The sequence below is a fragment of the Ipomoea triloba genome, chromosome 14, assembly GCF_003576645.1.
Source record: "Ipomoea triloba cultivar NCNSP0323 chromosome 14, ASM357664v1".
Classification (NCBI taxonomy): domain Eukaryota; kingdom Viridiplantae; phylum Streptophyta; class Magnoliopsida; order Solanales; family Convolvulaceae; genus Ipomoea; species Ipomoea triloba.
The window spans coordinates 9,997,130-10,011,933 of record NC_044929.1 but is presented as its reverse complement, the minus strand read 5'-3'; the positions used below and the strand labels follow the sequence as shown (position 1 = coordinate 10,011,933).

The window sequence follows — 14,804 nt, the reverse complement described above, 5'->3', positions numbered from 1 at the left end:
GATTTCCTACTGTATTAAAAGTAACTTTATTTACCATTGAAGGCAATTAAGTACACAATTCCCTAGACTATCCCTATTAGTTGATTTTGAATGAATTTTAGATTACTAAAAGGTAATAGGTTAGTCTTTTACAAATGTGGGGATTGAGATTTTAAAGATGTTTTTCTCCTGAAATATACGGGATTTTGATAGAGCTTGTGGGCAAAATACAACTGTGCCTCACTCATTTCTGGGCGCGTTAAGAATGTCTTTTTACTTATTTTTTTGTTCTTTTCAATTTTCTGACATTTTGTTTTTTACCTTTTTTTTTTCCATTTTACTTCCCCTTCTCTCCTAGGTGGAACCTAAATATTTGTGCAGAAAACTCCTTAGAAGCATATAAAATGGCACCCAAGAAAGCATGCAATCATTTGCAACTTTTTAACATTTTCTTTTCTCTGTAGCAGAAAATTGGAATAGGCAAATGAAAGAGCAAAAGGTATTGCACACCAATACTTGATGGGTGGAAGTTGAACAGGAATTACATATTAATGACACTGAAAAATGTGCTTTTACTGATAGGAAAAATGCAAAATTGGGAAAAGAAAAGCAAGAAATGTGTTTTCTTGTACATTTCTCTAACTAGGAAAAGAGGATGGAGTCTATACATGCTTAACTTATTGGTTCAATAGTATTTGAGAAAAAAAATCAAGGTTCGAAATTCGTCAGCGGCAGTGTGAAATTATGTCTAAAGTGGACAAATCCCTTGTGTGCACATGCTCTATGGGATTGGGGTGTGAGAGCCATTGAATTATCGTGATTTATATCCTCTCAATTGTTGTGTCGGACAGGGATTGCCTTTTTGGGAGAAGAAGGAAAAGAGAATTGAATCAAACGCAATTTATTTATGAAACATCTACAAGTTCTTTCATGAGCATGGCAATATCTTTGGACTACAAAAGCATAATAAATAACTGGTTTGATACAACACCAGTCATAGCCCTTCACTTGTAACTTCATGGTAAAGGAAATGCTATAATTAACTAATAGATGGAACTGTATGAAGCTAAAAAGCCATCTGACCATAGCAGACAAATTGATCCAATATGTGCAACTGCTTGATCCATAATAGAGCAAAACTTGAGAGTGCTATTGCTAGTACCAGATTGTTGCTGCTGCATCTTTCTTTGGCATGGAATCCTGTACAGCGCCAGGTAAACCCTCAGCGTAGTCGATGTTTTGTAGGTTGTATGGAGACCCGAATGTGAAGGGGAAAGAGTTGGTATTGAGAGGAGAGTTCAAGAGCTTGCACTGATCCTCGAAGATGTTGCCCTCCATTATACTGTGGTTTTGAAGGTAAGTAATGTTCTTTTGACACTGAAGGTTTGGTGGTGTAGTGGCTGCAATGTTATTCCCAGAATTAGAGTTTTTGTTGCGGTGTAAGTTCGTCTCATAGAATGTCATAAGATCACTGATCATCCTCTGCCCGTCTTCTGGGACGCCCCCAAGATCAAAGGAAGTAAGATTGGGTTGGGGGAAGCCCACCGGCTTGATGTGGAAATTAGAAACTCCAAATCGAGGGGGGGAAGGGGAATTCCTCCCCCTATGAGGGCAAGTTAACTGATGGTTGTCTCTGGATGTTCTGTCCTGAAAACCAAGGCCCAGCTCGCTGTGAGGACATCGAGAAAACTCGCAAGTATAGATTTTGTCATCCAAGAGAACAGGCCGGGGGGGTTCGTTGTCTGGCTTCCTCTTCCTTGTGAAATCAAAGTTGGAAATGATTGGAGGATGAGGTTGTTGTGGCACCGCCATTGTGTCTTGGAACCTCTCAACACCCATATGCAACAAATTGAGATGCTTTGGTTTTTGTTCTTGAACATCAAAGCAAGCCTCGTCGTCAATACCATCGACATCATACTCGCTGCTGCTATCAGGCACAGTGAATATGCCTGAGTAAAAAGGCAGAGGGCAGCGATCAGGGTAAAGCTCCCGAGCCAAAGCTTCCTCTTGGTTAATGATGGCGAGCCAAGTTGCACTTTCCTTGGCTGTCATCTTGTCTTGCAAGCACTTGGACTGCCTCACCAGTTTGCGAATCTTGGTAATATCGGGGGACATGTGCTTTATCACTGCAGTGAGGACACCAACCTTCCAAGCCTTTTTCAGATCGTGAGGCTTCTTATAAGGCGGAGGGCCTATGTCCTTCTGCAAACCCAACTGTGACCACCAGTCCTCGTTTCCCGTGGGCCACCATGGCGGTGGAACGCCTTTCTCCAATGGAAATCGCCTCTGAGGGGGGTCACAATGCTGCATCAGAGCTGACAACAATGAACCGAGGGTGGTGTCTTGAAGCTCCTGCAAAGTATGAGGCGTCGGACCAACTTGATTAGCACTGCCCTCGTTCGTTCCCGGGATTGCATTCTCCGCCTGGTACTTAGCTATCGCGGCTGGACCATTTCGATCGAACCTCACTTTATCCTTCCACCACTCCCTGAGATTGTCAGACGCCCCGCTCACTGGCTTGCCTTTCTCCGGGATGATCCCATAAACGAAACCCTGAGCTTTACACACTTCCATCATCTTCAACATGTACTTTAAGATCCCATCCTGGGCTCGTGACATCTTCTTCCTCCTCGCCTGTTCTACCGACTGCCGTTGTTTGGCTGGATCAACACCTTCCTTCGACTTATTATTCTCTTTCAGTCTCTTCAGCTTCATCTTGTCCCTCCACATCCTCCTCTCCAATTCATCCACATCAATATCCTCCTCGTCACTGTAATCATCATCCACCACCGGCTGCTCAGTAACAGGCATCGAAACCATATCAACACCAGACTCCTTGATTGGAGCCGAAAAGAAATCAAAATCACCACAAAACCCCATTTCGTCAAACATCATCTTCTCGAGAATCTGCAGCAATCCAACCCCAAATCAAACAAATTGCTCCAGACAACTATTCCCACCCACCTATCCTGTTCATTCTCAGATGATTCACCAAATCCGGATACAAATATCAGTCTCCTGAACATACATATGCACCAAAAAGATCAAAAATAAAATAAAATAAAAAGCAAAAGTAGTTCATATAAACCAAAAGAGTACACCAGTGCTATTAAGAACCACAAGTGTAAAATTATGAATAGAATTGAAGCCCTCCCCTACGATCCAATCAAAGAGAAAACGATAGATAAACATGTGAAGATCACAGCAAACACATGGAATTCAACTAAAAGTAATGAGAAAAAGGGTCAGCCTTTCTTCCTGCAGATACACATAATCATTAAATCCGTGACCAAACACTAATCATCAAAAGTAGTTCAGATTTACAAAACAGAAACAGAAAGACAAGAGTTTTTGTCCAACCCTGACAAAACAAACCACTCTTTTTCCCACAATTAAATCCAAGCAACCTCATAGACCTTCCTAGATCTAGAAAACCATGTAAACATCACTCACAATGGTCTGGACCCACTCCACAAGATCCTTCTTAAAACCAGCAAGCAGTACACAACACAGCTTCTTTACCTCTGTTCTAGTTTAGATGATTACAGGCATATGGGATGGATTGAACACTAGGCTCATCTCACCAATCCCATATAGTAACACTCATAACTTCCAAAATTCAAAGACATAAATTTTTACCAAACATACCCACAAAAAATCTAATGATGCAGTAAAAGCAGCAGCTGGGGTTTCTATATTTGGATTCAGCAACCAATTCCAAAATGACTAATCCAAAATCAATCCCTATCCCACCACGCCAACAAAATCTTTGTATCAAAACCATCCTAATGAAACAGCATCAAGTCACCACAAAAATCTTGGAAAGCTATTAAGCTAAAGCTCAATCAATCCGGGTTCACTCAAAATCCAAACAACCCAATTACAGAAAAAAAAAATATGGGGGAAAGGAATAAGAAATCATTAAAGAGGAAAACTTACAAAGATCGCAGCTTTAATCAAGAAAAAGAAGAATTAAAATTGATGGGAAAAAAAAAAAAAAAGTAGTTATGCTGCAGAGGAAAGAGGTGTTACCCTTTTACAAGTGTTGGGGTCCAAGAGTCCGTTCAACTCTTCTCATCTCCTAATAATAATTGACACTTTAGACTATTTAGGATATAAACAGACAGAGAAGAGACGCAACGAAAGAAGACATTAATGGAAGTTACACAAGCACTGTTTCTATGTCATAAATAATTGAAGGCAAAAGTTAAAAATAAAAATTTTAAAAGAATATTGTATAATAATAATATATTATTTTTATTACTCCGTATAATTTAGGCGGTGCTGATTCGTAAGGGAGAAAAATGTGTTGGCACTTTTGGTGAGTCCAAAGCCAATAGTCTTTTTATGCCATCCTTGTCTTTTTGGTTGGGACACAAAACAAGGAAAATTTTTAAAAATAATAAATAATAAAAACATAATATGGAGAAAATTATTTTTTATACATTAAATTTTCTGTCTTTGGTCTACGGTAAGTTAGTTCTACGGGATATTTAAAAAAAAAAATTAATTGTGCGATAAGGTAATGAAGTTCTTTCCATGGTAAAATGCAAGCACAGCTATTTTAGTAAAAAGGTAATGAAATATAATATTTTTTTATATTGTTTGAGATACAATTAAATTTAAATATATTATTTATTTATAGATGATAAATATCTTAGAAACGCTTAAAATTGTATGTTTTCAATGACGATCGACTTACTCGATGAGGTGTGACAGAGTAATCAGGCTAGCAGCACCCGACCCGAAACCACTGGCAAGACCCAGAGGCAAGGCAACGGACGTTCAACCAACCGTTCAACACCTCACTCCTCAGCATCAATGCGCAACGGTCCAACTCCTCAGCATTGATGACCAACGTTCAGCTCCTCAGACGTTCAGCATTGACCCTCAGCATTGACCCTCAGCATTGATGACCAACGTTCAGCTCCTTAGACGTTCAGCTCCTCAGCATTGACAGCATTGATGACCAACGTTCAGCAGCCTTAATGCTCCATTACTGAGCTGAACAAAATAAAAGGCTCACAAAAAACACTTGTAGGGACGACACTTGAATTTAGACAAAAGAACAACACTCAACTCATTTTGTATACTGTGCATTGCACTCAATACTGTATACTTGACAAATATTCAAATACTCAAATAATATACCGGTAACGCATTATTACCGTCATTGGTGCTTTCATTGAGAGCCGAGATCAGATCTCAGGCTAAAATCACAAAATCAAAAAACCACTCAGTTGATCTCATCACTATCAATGGTTATCCCGGATCCAGCAGCTCTCATGGATCACAACCACGAGCACTTCCTCCTCAAGTGCATCTGTCTCCTTCACTTGTGCGTTAACCTCTTGTAAGCAGTAGCGTTACCCAGTGAACGCTGTTCCCATCCAAGTATTGGACTTACAAGCAGTGGCGTTATCAAGTAAACACTACTCCCATCCAAGCCGTGGACTTCCAAGCAGTAGCGATTCCTCCTCAAGTGCGTCCGCCTCCTTCACTTGTGCGTTCACCTTTTGTGAGCAGTGGCGTTACCCAGTGAACGCTGCTCCCATCCAAGTAGTGGACTTACAAGCAGTGGCGTTACCGAGTGAACGCGGCTCCCATCCAAGCCGTGGACTTCCTCAAGCGGTGAGTGGCGTCACCTCATCAAGTAGCGTTGCTCCTCAAGCAGCGTCAACTCATCAAGTGACGCTGCTCCTCAAGCGGGCGTCACCTCATCAAGTGGCGCTGCTCCTCAAGCAGCGTCACCTCATCAAACGGGCGAGGTCACCACCTCAATCACATTAAGCGTTACCTCCTCGAGCAACGTCAACACCTTAAGTGGGTGTCACCTCACCAAGCTGGTGTCACCTCATCAAGTGGCGCTGCTCCTCAAGCAGCGTCACCTCATCAAGCGGGTGTCACCTCATCAAGCTGGTGCGTCACCTCATCAAGCGGGTGTCACCTCATCAAGTGGCGCTGCTCCTCACGCAGCGTCACCTCACCAAGCTGGTGTCACCTCATCAAGTGGCGCTGCTCCTCAAGCAGCGTCACCTCATCAAGCGGGTGTTACCTCATCAAGTTGGTGCGTCACCTCATCAAGCGGGTGTCACCTCATCAAACTGGTGTCACCTCATCAAGTGGCGCTGCTCCTCACGCAACGTCACCTCATCAAGTGGTATCACCTCCTCAAGTGGCGTCACCTCCACGAGCAGTGCCACCACCTCGAGCAGCATCACCACCTCGAACAGCGTCACCACCTCGAGCAGCGTCACCTGCTCGAGCAGAGTCACCACCTCAAGCAACGTCACCTCATTGTGTATGTATCAATTGAAAGGAATCTTTTTGTGATATTTAGTCACATTGATGAATCATTGTGTATGTATCAATTTATTATAACTACACTTTATATAATAGCTATAAAAGATAATGAAATAAAGAGTAAAAAAACAATGTCAGGAGGAAATGATTTATAATTTCATGGGAAAAGAATAAGGTGGAATTCAAATTTCATTGTTTTGTAGACAGAAATAGAATGGCTATGAATTGAAATAAAAGAAGTGAATAAAGACTAAAATACTCTTATATAATAATAATAATAATAATAATAATAATAATAATAATAATAACAAACAATAACAACAAAATCGTAATTTACTGTGAAATTTCATTTCATAGCTTGTGGAATTGCAATTCCTAGGGGTACCCTAGGAATTGTTATTCCCTCCAATCAAATAATAAAATTTTTATTCCACGAAATCTATACTATTAATAAAAACAATATCCTCAACTTTAACTTCCCACCCAACTAAGGTTTGCGTAATATTGTAAAATATGGTAATAGATTTCCTATTCGTAATACAATTATACATTAAAATATGACACTATAATTCTTACAAAAATATATTATTCCCTACGTTCCTATTCGTAATATAATTCTAGATTAAAATTACTAATCGTAATAATACAGTACATATATTGACCTGCAATGCAATCTATACTGTCTATACTATCTATACTATATATAAAAACAAAATCCTCACTTTAAGCTTCCCGCCCAAAACAGTCCTACAATATTTAGGATGCGATTATTTCTTATTTTCCTATTCGTTGTATAATTCTACATTACAATTCCTATTGTATCACAATTCTACATTACAATTCCTATCATACTACAATTCTATCGTAATAAGACTACTATATATAAAAAATAAAATCCTCACTTTAAGCTTCGTGCCCAAAGCAGTCCTACAATATTTAGGATGCGATTATTTCCTATTTTCCTATCCGTTGTACAATTTTACATTACAATTCCTATTGTATCACAATTCTACATTACAATTCCTAACATACTACAATTCTATCGTAATAATATACAACCTTATATAAATCTCTAATCCTAGAGAAACGCAGAACGCAGTGCAATTATTTCAGACCTCTCTACTTTCAAATATAAAAATTCTGTTGATGCGGTCAAGATATTGTTTTATTTAATATTGCTCAATTGTATATTGTTTTATTTAATAGGAATAAAATCATGGTCATGTTTGGTCATATTGCTTTATTTTGTATTTATTGTTATGCATTTTTTATGTTGTTAGTATGCTGCCTTTTTTTTTTTTTGAATTTTTTCAGCTTTTTGCTTGGTTTTTTAAATTTCATGATCTTCCTTAGGTAACTTGCATCCATTTACAAACACATGTTCAAATTCAAATATTTTGGATCGTTAAAGGCTCCCGGAGGAGTGGATAGTAATAAGCTAATTGCTAAATTCTTCTTAAAATTTTATTCTATACTGCACAAACTAATATTATTAATTAATTGGTAAAAAAATTAATAAAGTTTAATTAGTAACAAAATTTTATTGATTATTATTTACACCAATAATAATAATTCAAATACTTATCTATACTTCTATATCTATACTACTATTAATAAATATAAAATAATCCTTTGTGAAATTCCCGCCCAAACAATAGTAAAGATAAAATGAAAAAGAAAACTGATTTTACTAATTGATTGAAAATATAAAAAGATTCTAACGAAAAAAGAAATGGAAATTAGGCAAATTGGAAAGGAAAAGGACATTACTAATTGACTGAAAATTATTTTTAAAAACTTTTAAAAAAATTAATTACACTTTCCTTTTGAAAACTTTAAATTATTTAAACTTTTAAAAAAATTAACTAAACATGGGTTGTTAGATTATTTATAATAATTACAATTAATTCATTCAAATATCGAGGAGGAAGAAAAAACTAAATGCGATACAGTGAACATGAATATACATAAGTTATAAAAGTATAATTACACGTATATTAGTGTAATTGACTATTAATAATTGCCTAATAATTATTATAATAATTAAACTAAACATTGATCGTTGAATTTATTTTTATAATAATTATAATTAAATTATTTCTAATTTTTCCGATATTTATTTTAATAATAATATAATTACATAAGTCATATTACATATTGATCTTTTTAAGATAATTGTAGACAAACAAGTCATATATTATTCAATTAATTGAGTAATACTTTTGCACTAATCTTATAATCAAATAAATGTACATGTTCAATATTACAATTTTTTATAATTTTATCTTTATTTTTATTATCTAAATATATAATAAAAAATTTATCTGTACATAGCACGGGTAATTGGACAATTATTTGTTCTAATTCAAGTAAGGAAAAATCAGAAAACATAATCGGTCCAACAAATTTCATCAATTGCGCTATATAATATTTGATGTTATAATTTAAATAATTGTATATCGATCCAAATATTCTTAAAATATTTTAGCAAATCCATTCCGTGCAACGCACGGGCGAAAATACTAGTATTAATAAAAAAAATATCCTCAACTTTAACTTCCCGCCCAAAATACTCATATACTATTAAGGTTTGCGTAATATTATAAAATACGGTAATAGAATTTCTATTCGTAATACAATTGTACATTAAAATATGGTAATACAATTCCTACTAAAATATATTCTTCCCTACGTTCCTATTCGTAATACAATTCTAGATCAAAATTACTAATAAGAATACAGTACATATATTGACCTACAATGCAATCTATACTTCTATACTATTAATAAAAACAATATCCCCAACTTTAACTTCCCACCCAAAACACTCCTATACTATTAAGGTTTGCGTAATATTGTAAAATATGGTAATAGAATTTCTATTCGTAATACAATTGTACATTAAAATATGGTAATATAATTCCTACTAAAATATATTCTTCCCTACGTTCCTATTGATAATACAATTCTAGATTAAAATTACTAATCATAATAATACAGTACATATATTGACCTGCAATGCAATCTATATCTATATTATTAATAAAAACAATATCCTCAACTTTAACTTCCCTCCCAAAGCACTCCTATACTATTAATGTTTGCGTAATATTGTAAAATATGGTAATAGAATTTCTATTCGTAATACAATTGTACATTAAAATACGGTAATACAATTTCTAATAAAATATATTCTGCCCTACGTTCCTATTCGTAATACAATTCTAGATTAAAATTACTAATCGTACTAATACAATACATATATTTTCCTGCAATGCAATCTATACTATTAATAAAAACAATATCCTCAACTTTAACTTCCCGCCCAAAACACTCCTATACTATTAATGTTTGCGTACTATTATAAAATATGGTAATAGAATTCATATTCATAATACAATTATACATTAAAATATGGTAATACAATTCCAAATAAAATATATTCTGCCCTACATTCCTATTCGTAATACAATTCTAGATTAAAATTACTAATCGTAATAATACAGTACATATATTTCCTTTGCAATGCAATCTATACTATTAATAAAAACAATATCTTCAACTTTAACTTTCCGCCCAAAACACTCATATACAATTAATGTTTGCGTATTATTGTAAAATAATACAATTCCTAATAAAATATAACGACATTCGTGTGAGGTGTCGGCGCATAGAAACAAGCTCGAAACATGTTTATATGCTTGAATGGTCTTACCTCAAAGTTACTACCCACTATCACACAATGCTCTATGTTGTATGTTAGACTCAAGCATGGTTGCAGTAGGCACTAGGCGCTAGTCGGGCGGTAGACTAGCGCCTAGCGCCTAAGCGGTCTAGGCGGCGCCTAGGTGGTTCTAGGCGGCGACCTATAAAAATAAAAAAATTAATTAATGTGTGTGGGTGTATGTCATATATTATATTATATTATATATATATATATATATATATATATATATATATATATATATCGCATACTTCTATTACTTATATAAATAAATAAATTTAAATATAATAATAAAATTTACAACGCCGACTCGCTCGAGTTAACTCGGCTAACTCTGCCGAGTAGGGCGAGTTAACTCGGCCAAATTCGGCCCAGTCGGCCGTCAACTCAGTTCAATCGGCCGAGTTAGGCGCTAGGCGGCCTCCTAGGCGGACGCCTAGATAGCAATTCGCCTCGGTTTAAGAGCACCTAGTGCCTAGACGGGTGCATAGGCGGCTTAGGCGGGGATTTTTGCAACAGCGGACTCAAGGTTACTAACTTCTCACAATAGTCAGAGACTTGCTTTATATGTATGAAATATTGACAAAAAAAATTAGGCTTTAGATGTGAGTTTTACTTATATATACATGGGAATCTGAAACATTTTTGAAATTTAGTGATTGGTAAAATCAATATGTTTTACAGTTTGACTATCAAAACTAATTTCACGGAAAAAATCACAGAATATATACATGTAGATTATAAAATTAAAATTTCAGTGTCAATATTGTTATGACTCAATGCTTTGATTACATTAAAAGTGTTTTTTTTAAATTTCAAACTCAAGATATGGCACGCTTGATGAGTCGCAGCTGAAAGGTCAGTGATCCGCTCGCCGACTTTAGATGTCGTTGATCAAATTAATCAGTACATGTGCGACATGAATATTGCAAAAGGACGAACATATTTAAGTTGTAACTCTTTGTGTAAGGCAAAACCAGACAATGAAAATTTATTAGAAGTACACCTTTCTAAATTCTTAAATAGTTTGAGATTGTATGATTTTCTTAATCATTCATTGACATTAATTAAAGGTCGGTGCACCTGCTATGTTATTGCGGAAGATAGACCATTCTCTTGGTCTTTATAACGGTACGCGACTCATCATCACAAGATTGGCATATCACATTGTTGAAGCAAGAATAGTTAATAGGACACATGAAGGAACCAAAGTTCTTATCACTCGAATGTTTCTCACTCTTTCTGATACGAGATTGCCCTTCAAGTTCCAGCATAAATAATTTCCATTGATGATTGCATATGCCATTACTATCAACAAAAGCTAGGGCCAAACACTAACTTACGTTGGGTTATTGCTGAAAAAACCAGTTTTTAATCACGGTCAATTGTACATGACTTTCTCCCGAGTCACCCATCCTGATAGCATGAAAGTGTTAATTAGTTCTAGACGATGATGGACAAGATTGTGTTGCTACTGCCGATGTTGTCTACAAAGAGGTTTTCAATAATTTGTAAATACAACCGGTGATATTATGTTTTTTTTCATGATGGAAAAATTACTATATATCTACACAAAAATATATCTTCCATACATATAAGTTAGAATAACAATTGATTCCTATAACTGAGTTACTAGAGAACGAGCATATTTGCCTAATTTATAAAAATCCTAAACAATGATATATAAAATCTCTAAAATTCGAGAATCGCATGCGTACATCTACACATTATCTATTAATTAAGCAATTATTTGCTGGAATTCAAACAAGGATAACATCAGAAAACATAATCGATCCAAAACATATGTTCAATTGTACTATATAATATTTGATGTTATAATTTATATAATTATATATCGATCCAAATATTCTTAATATATTATAACAAATCCATTATGTGCATCGCACGGGTGAAAATGCTAGTTTGCAATTTCATTCTATCAAACGCCCCCTTAGTTTTGTCTAGATGAAAAATATTAAGAAGTAACTTCGCTAACAAAAACAAAAGGCATAAACACTAATTCGACAGGATATTTTGGTCATTTGAATAGTCTCTTTTCTCCTACAAAGTGCTTAGATTGACCTACTTTGTTTTCAACTAAAAAAGTGCAAGAATCCAACAACTAATGGCCTATTTGGTTGAATGTAGTTTGGGGGAAATTGCAATTCAGTGAATTCCCAAACTACAGTGTTTGGTTGGAGGGAATTGCAATTCCGCAGAATTGCAATTCCCTCCAAATGAGGAATTGCAATTCATGGAGTACCCCCATGAATTGCAATTCGGTGGAGAGGAGGGGCAATTTGTTGGTGTAAAGACAATTTTGCCCCTCCTCCCATACCCTTTGTCTTTTTTTTTAAAAAAAAAAATTGAAAGAATTATTATTATTATTATTATTATTATTTTGAAAGAATTATTATTATTATTATTATTATTATTATTATTATTATTATTACTACTACATCTACCACAACATAAGGGTATTTTAGTCATTTTGTCGTTTCTTACCTTTCAATTCCCTGTACTCCTATTTCTGCATACCAAACACAGTAATTTCAATTCCTACTTTATTCATTGAATTGCAATTCCACCGAATTACAATTCTTTTCCCCCTTAATTCCCTCCTGCCAACCAAACGCCCTGTAAAAGTTTAAAAGAGGTAATTCTTTCACTTTGAACAACAAAAAATGGTTATTTTTTCTTGTTACTTAATTATTTTGTAATCTTCTTGTATAATACTCCGTATCAACTAGTTCTAGTAGAATTTAACTTTAAAATTGCATAGTTAACCTTCTAATATAGTGATATTAAACATTTCCATCCATATGGACTAGAATTCTAGAAATGTCAATTTCAAAAAAATTAATCTTACACTTTCAATAATTTATGAATCAGTTTTACATTTTGTAAAGACAAACGGTATAATTAATGTTTATGTTAGGATGGGTATGTATGAGTATTTAAGATAAAGATAACAATCGTAGTGTGAAAATATCTATGAGTAGATATTTTTCTATTTTATTTATTTATTATTATTATTTTATTTTTTTAAAAAACAAAAGCGAAATATATTAAACCAAATCAAGGTCCAAAACATGCGAAATACAAGAAAAAGGAATCGAAACATGATCCTCACAGTCAGACTTAGATGAGGCACCCCTAGCAAGCGTATGGGCAACCAACCCTATTCGCATACCGTTTCACAAACGAAAAGTTAAGATCAGTAAAATCAGAAGCTAGTTTTTTAATATCGTGAATAAAAAGATCAAAAGAGGAGAATTGGTTGTCATTGTTGAGAGCAGCTATCACCTACGCACAGTCCATCTCAGCTTGAACTTTATCGAACTGAAGAAACTTGATCCATTTTAGAGCTTCGCACACACTAAGGGTTTCTGCTTCCCTGGGTTCAAAGCAACCCATCAAGGGAACCTGTTTAGCAGCCACCACCCTACCATCAGAATCTCTCACAACAATGTTTTTTGACTCAAGAATATTCCTCCAAATTAAGGAAGGGTTCACTCCCAGATTGGCTTCAAAGAAATAACCTCTAGGGAAATATTTGGCCTTAAGGAGTTTAGCAACAAGGATATTGGGGTGTGAATCAGTCTCCAAGTTTGTTTGGCTAGCATAGAAATGTTGATGTCCCGAAGCCTCCTAAAACCCATGCCACCCCACTTCTTTGGAACACAAAGGGCCTCCCAACACATCCACCTTATCCCCTTACTCCTCTCACCTTCGCAACCCCACCAGTACCCATTTAAAACCCTATCAATCTCTCTAGTTGTTTTAAGGGAGAGGAGAAAAACACTCATGGCATAAGTTAGGACAGCTTGATGAACATTTTTAATAAGGATTTCTCTCCCAACCCTGGATAAAAATCTACTGTTCCAACTTCGAATTCTACTCAGCACCTTATCTTTGATATAACCCAAAACCTCTCTTTTATTCCTCACAATAAGCGAAGGCAAGCCCAAATAAGAACCACTAACAGAGCCCTCACTAAACCCCATCAATGAACAAAGTGCTAATTTAAGAGAACCATCAACATTTTTGCTAAATGTAGTAGTAGTCTTAGAATGATTCACAATCTAACCAAATGCAGCAACAAAATCATCAATCAAAGATTTAAGAATTAAACACTCTAGAGGATAAGCCCTACAGAATATGTAACAATCATCTGCAAAAAAAATAGATTAGTGGCCTTCGTGGCATCCCTAGCAACTTTGATACCATGAAGAGAGTCAACTCTCTTATGTCTATATATCATAGAGTCTAGTACTTCCAAGATAAGAATGAACAGGTAGGGGGAGATGGGATATCCCTGTCTAATCCCTCTGGTGGGTAGCACTGAACCTATTTCCCGACCTCCCAAGAGAATCTTGTAACTAACAGTAGAAATAAATTCCCAGATTAGACTTACAAATTTATCCCCAAACCCCATCTTCCAAAGGATTGCTCTAAGAAAACTCCAATCGACTCGATCATATGCCTTACTAAGATCCAGTTTAACTCCCATATAGCCCATCCATTTTGCCCTACTTCTTTATTTTAAGGAAATGGTTAACCTCAAAAGCCACCATCACGTTATCAGTGATAAGTCTAAGTCTTCCTAGAACAAATGCAGATTGAGACTCGGACACAAGTTGACCAAGGAAAGGTTTGCCTACTAGCAAGGATTTTTTGACAAAAGTTTATAGATAACATTGCATAGGGAAATAGGACGGAGATCACTCAACTGCTCAAAGTTTGGCTTTCTTAATGAGAAGGCTGATATGGGTATCATTAATCCCCTCCCCTCCCC

General features: G+C 35.5%; 1 protein-coding gene across 2 annotated transcripts; it reads right to left on the bottom strand.

Moving 5' to 3' along the window:
* Positions 1 to 864: 864 nt before the first annotated feature.
* Positions 865 to 4,147, bottom strand: LOC116004501 (protein ETHYLENE INSENSITIVE 3-like). 2 transcript variants are annotated; one of them, XM_031244576.1, is made up of 2 exons: positions 4,012 to 4,147; positions 865 to 2,997 (listed from the first exon to the last, which is right to left on the bottom strand). In XM_031244576.1, exon 2 carries the CDS (start codon positions 2,872 to 2,874, stop codon positions 1,135 to 1,137), a length of 1,740 nt encoding a protein of 579 aa, XP_031100436.1. In that variant the 5' UTR covers positions 2,875 to 2,997; positions 4,012 to 4,147; the 3' UTR covers positions 865 to 1,134. The 2 variants fall into 2 exon arrangements, with proteins under 2 accessions (XP_031100436.1, XP_031100435.1); XM_031244575.1 differs by having other exon boundaries at positions 3,919 to 4,050.
* Positions 4,148 to 14,804: the final 10,657 nt, after the last annotated feature.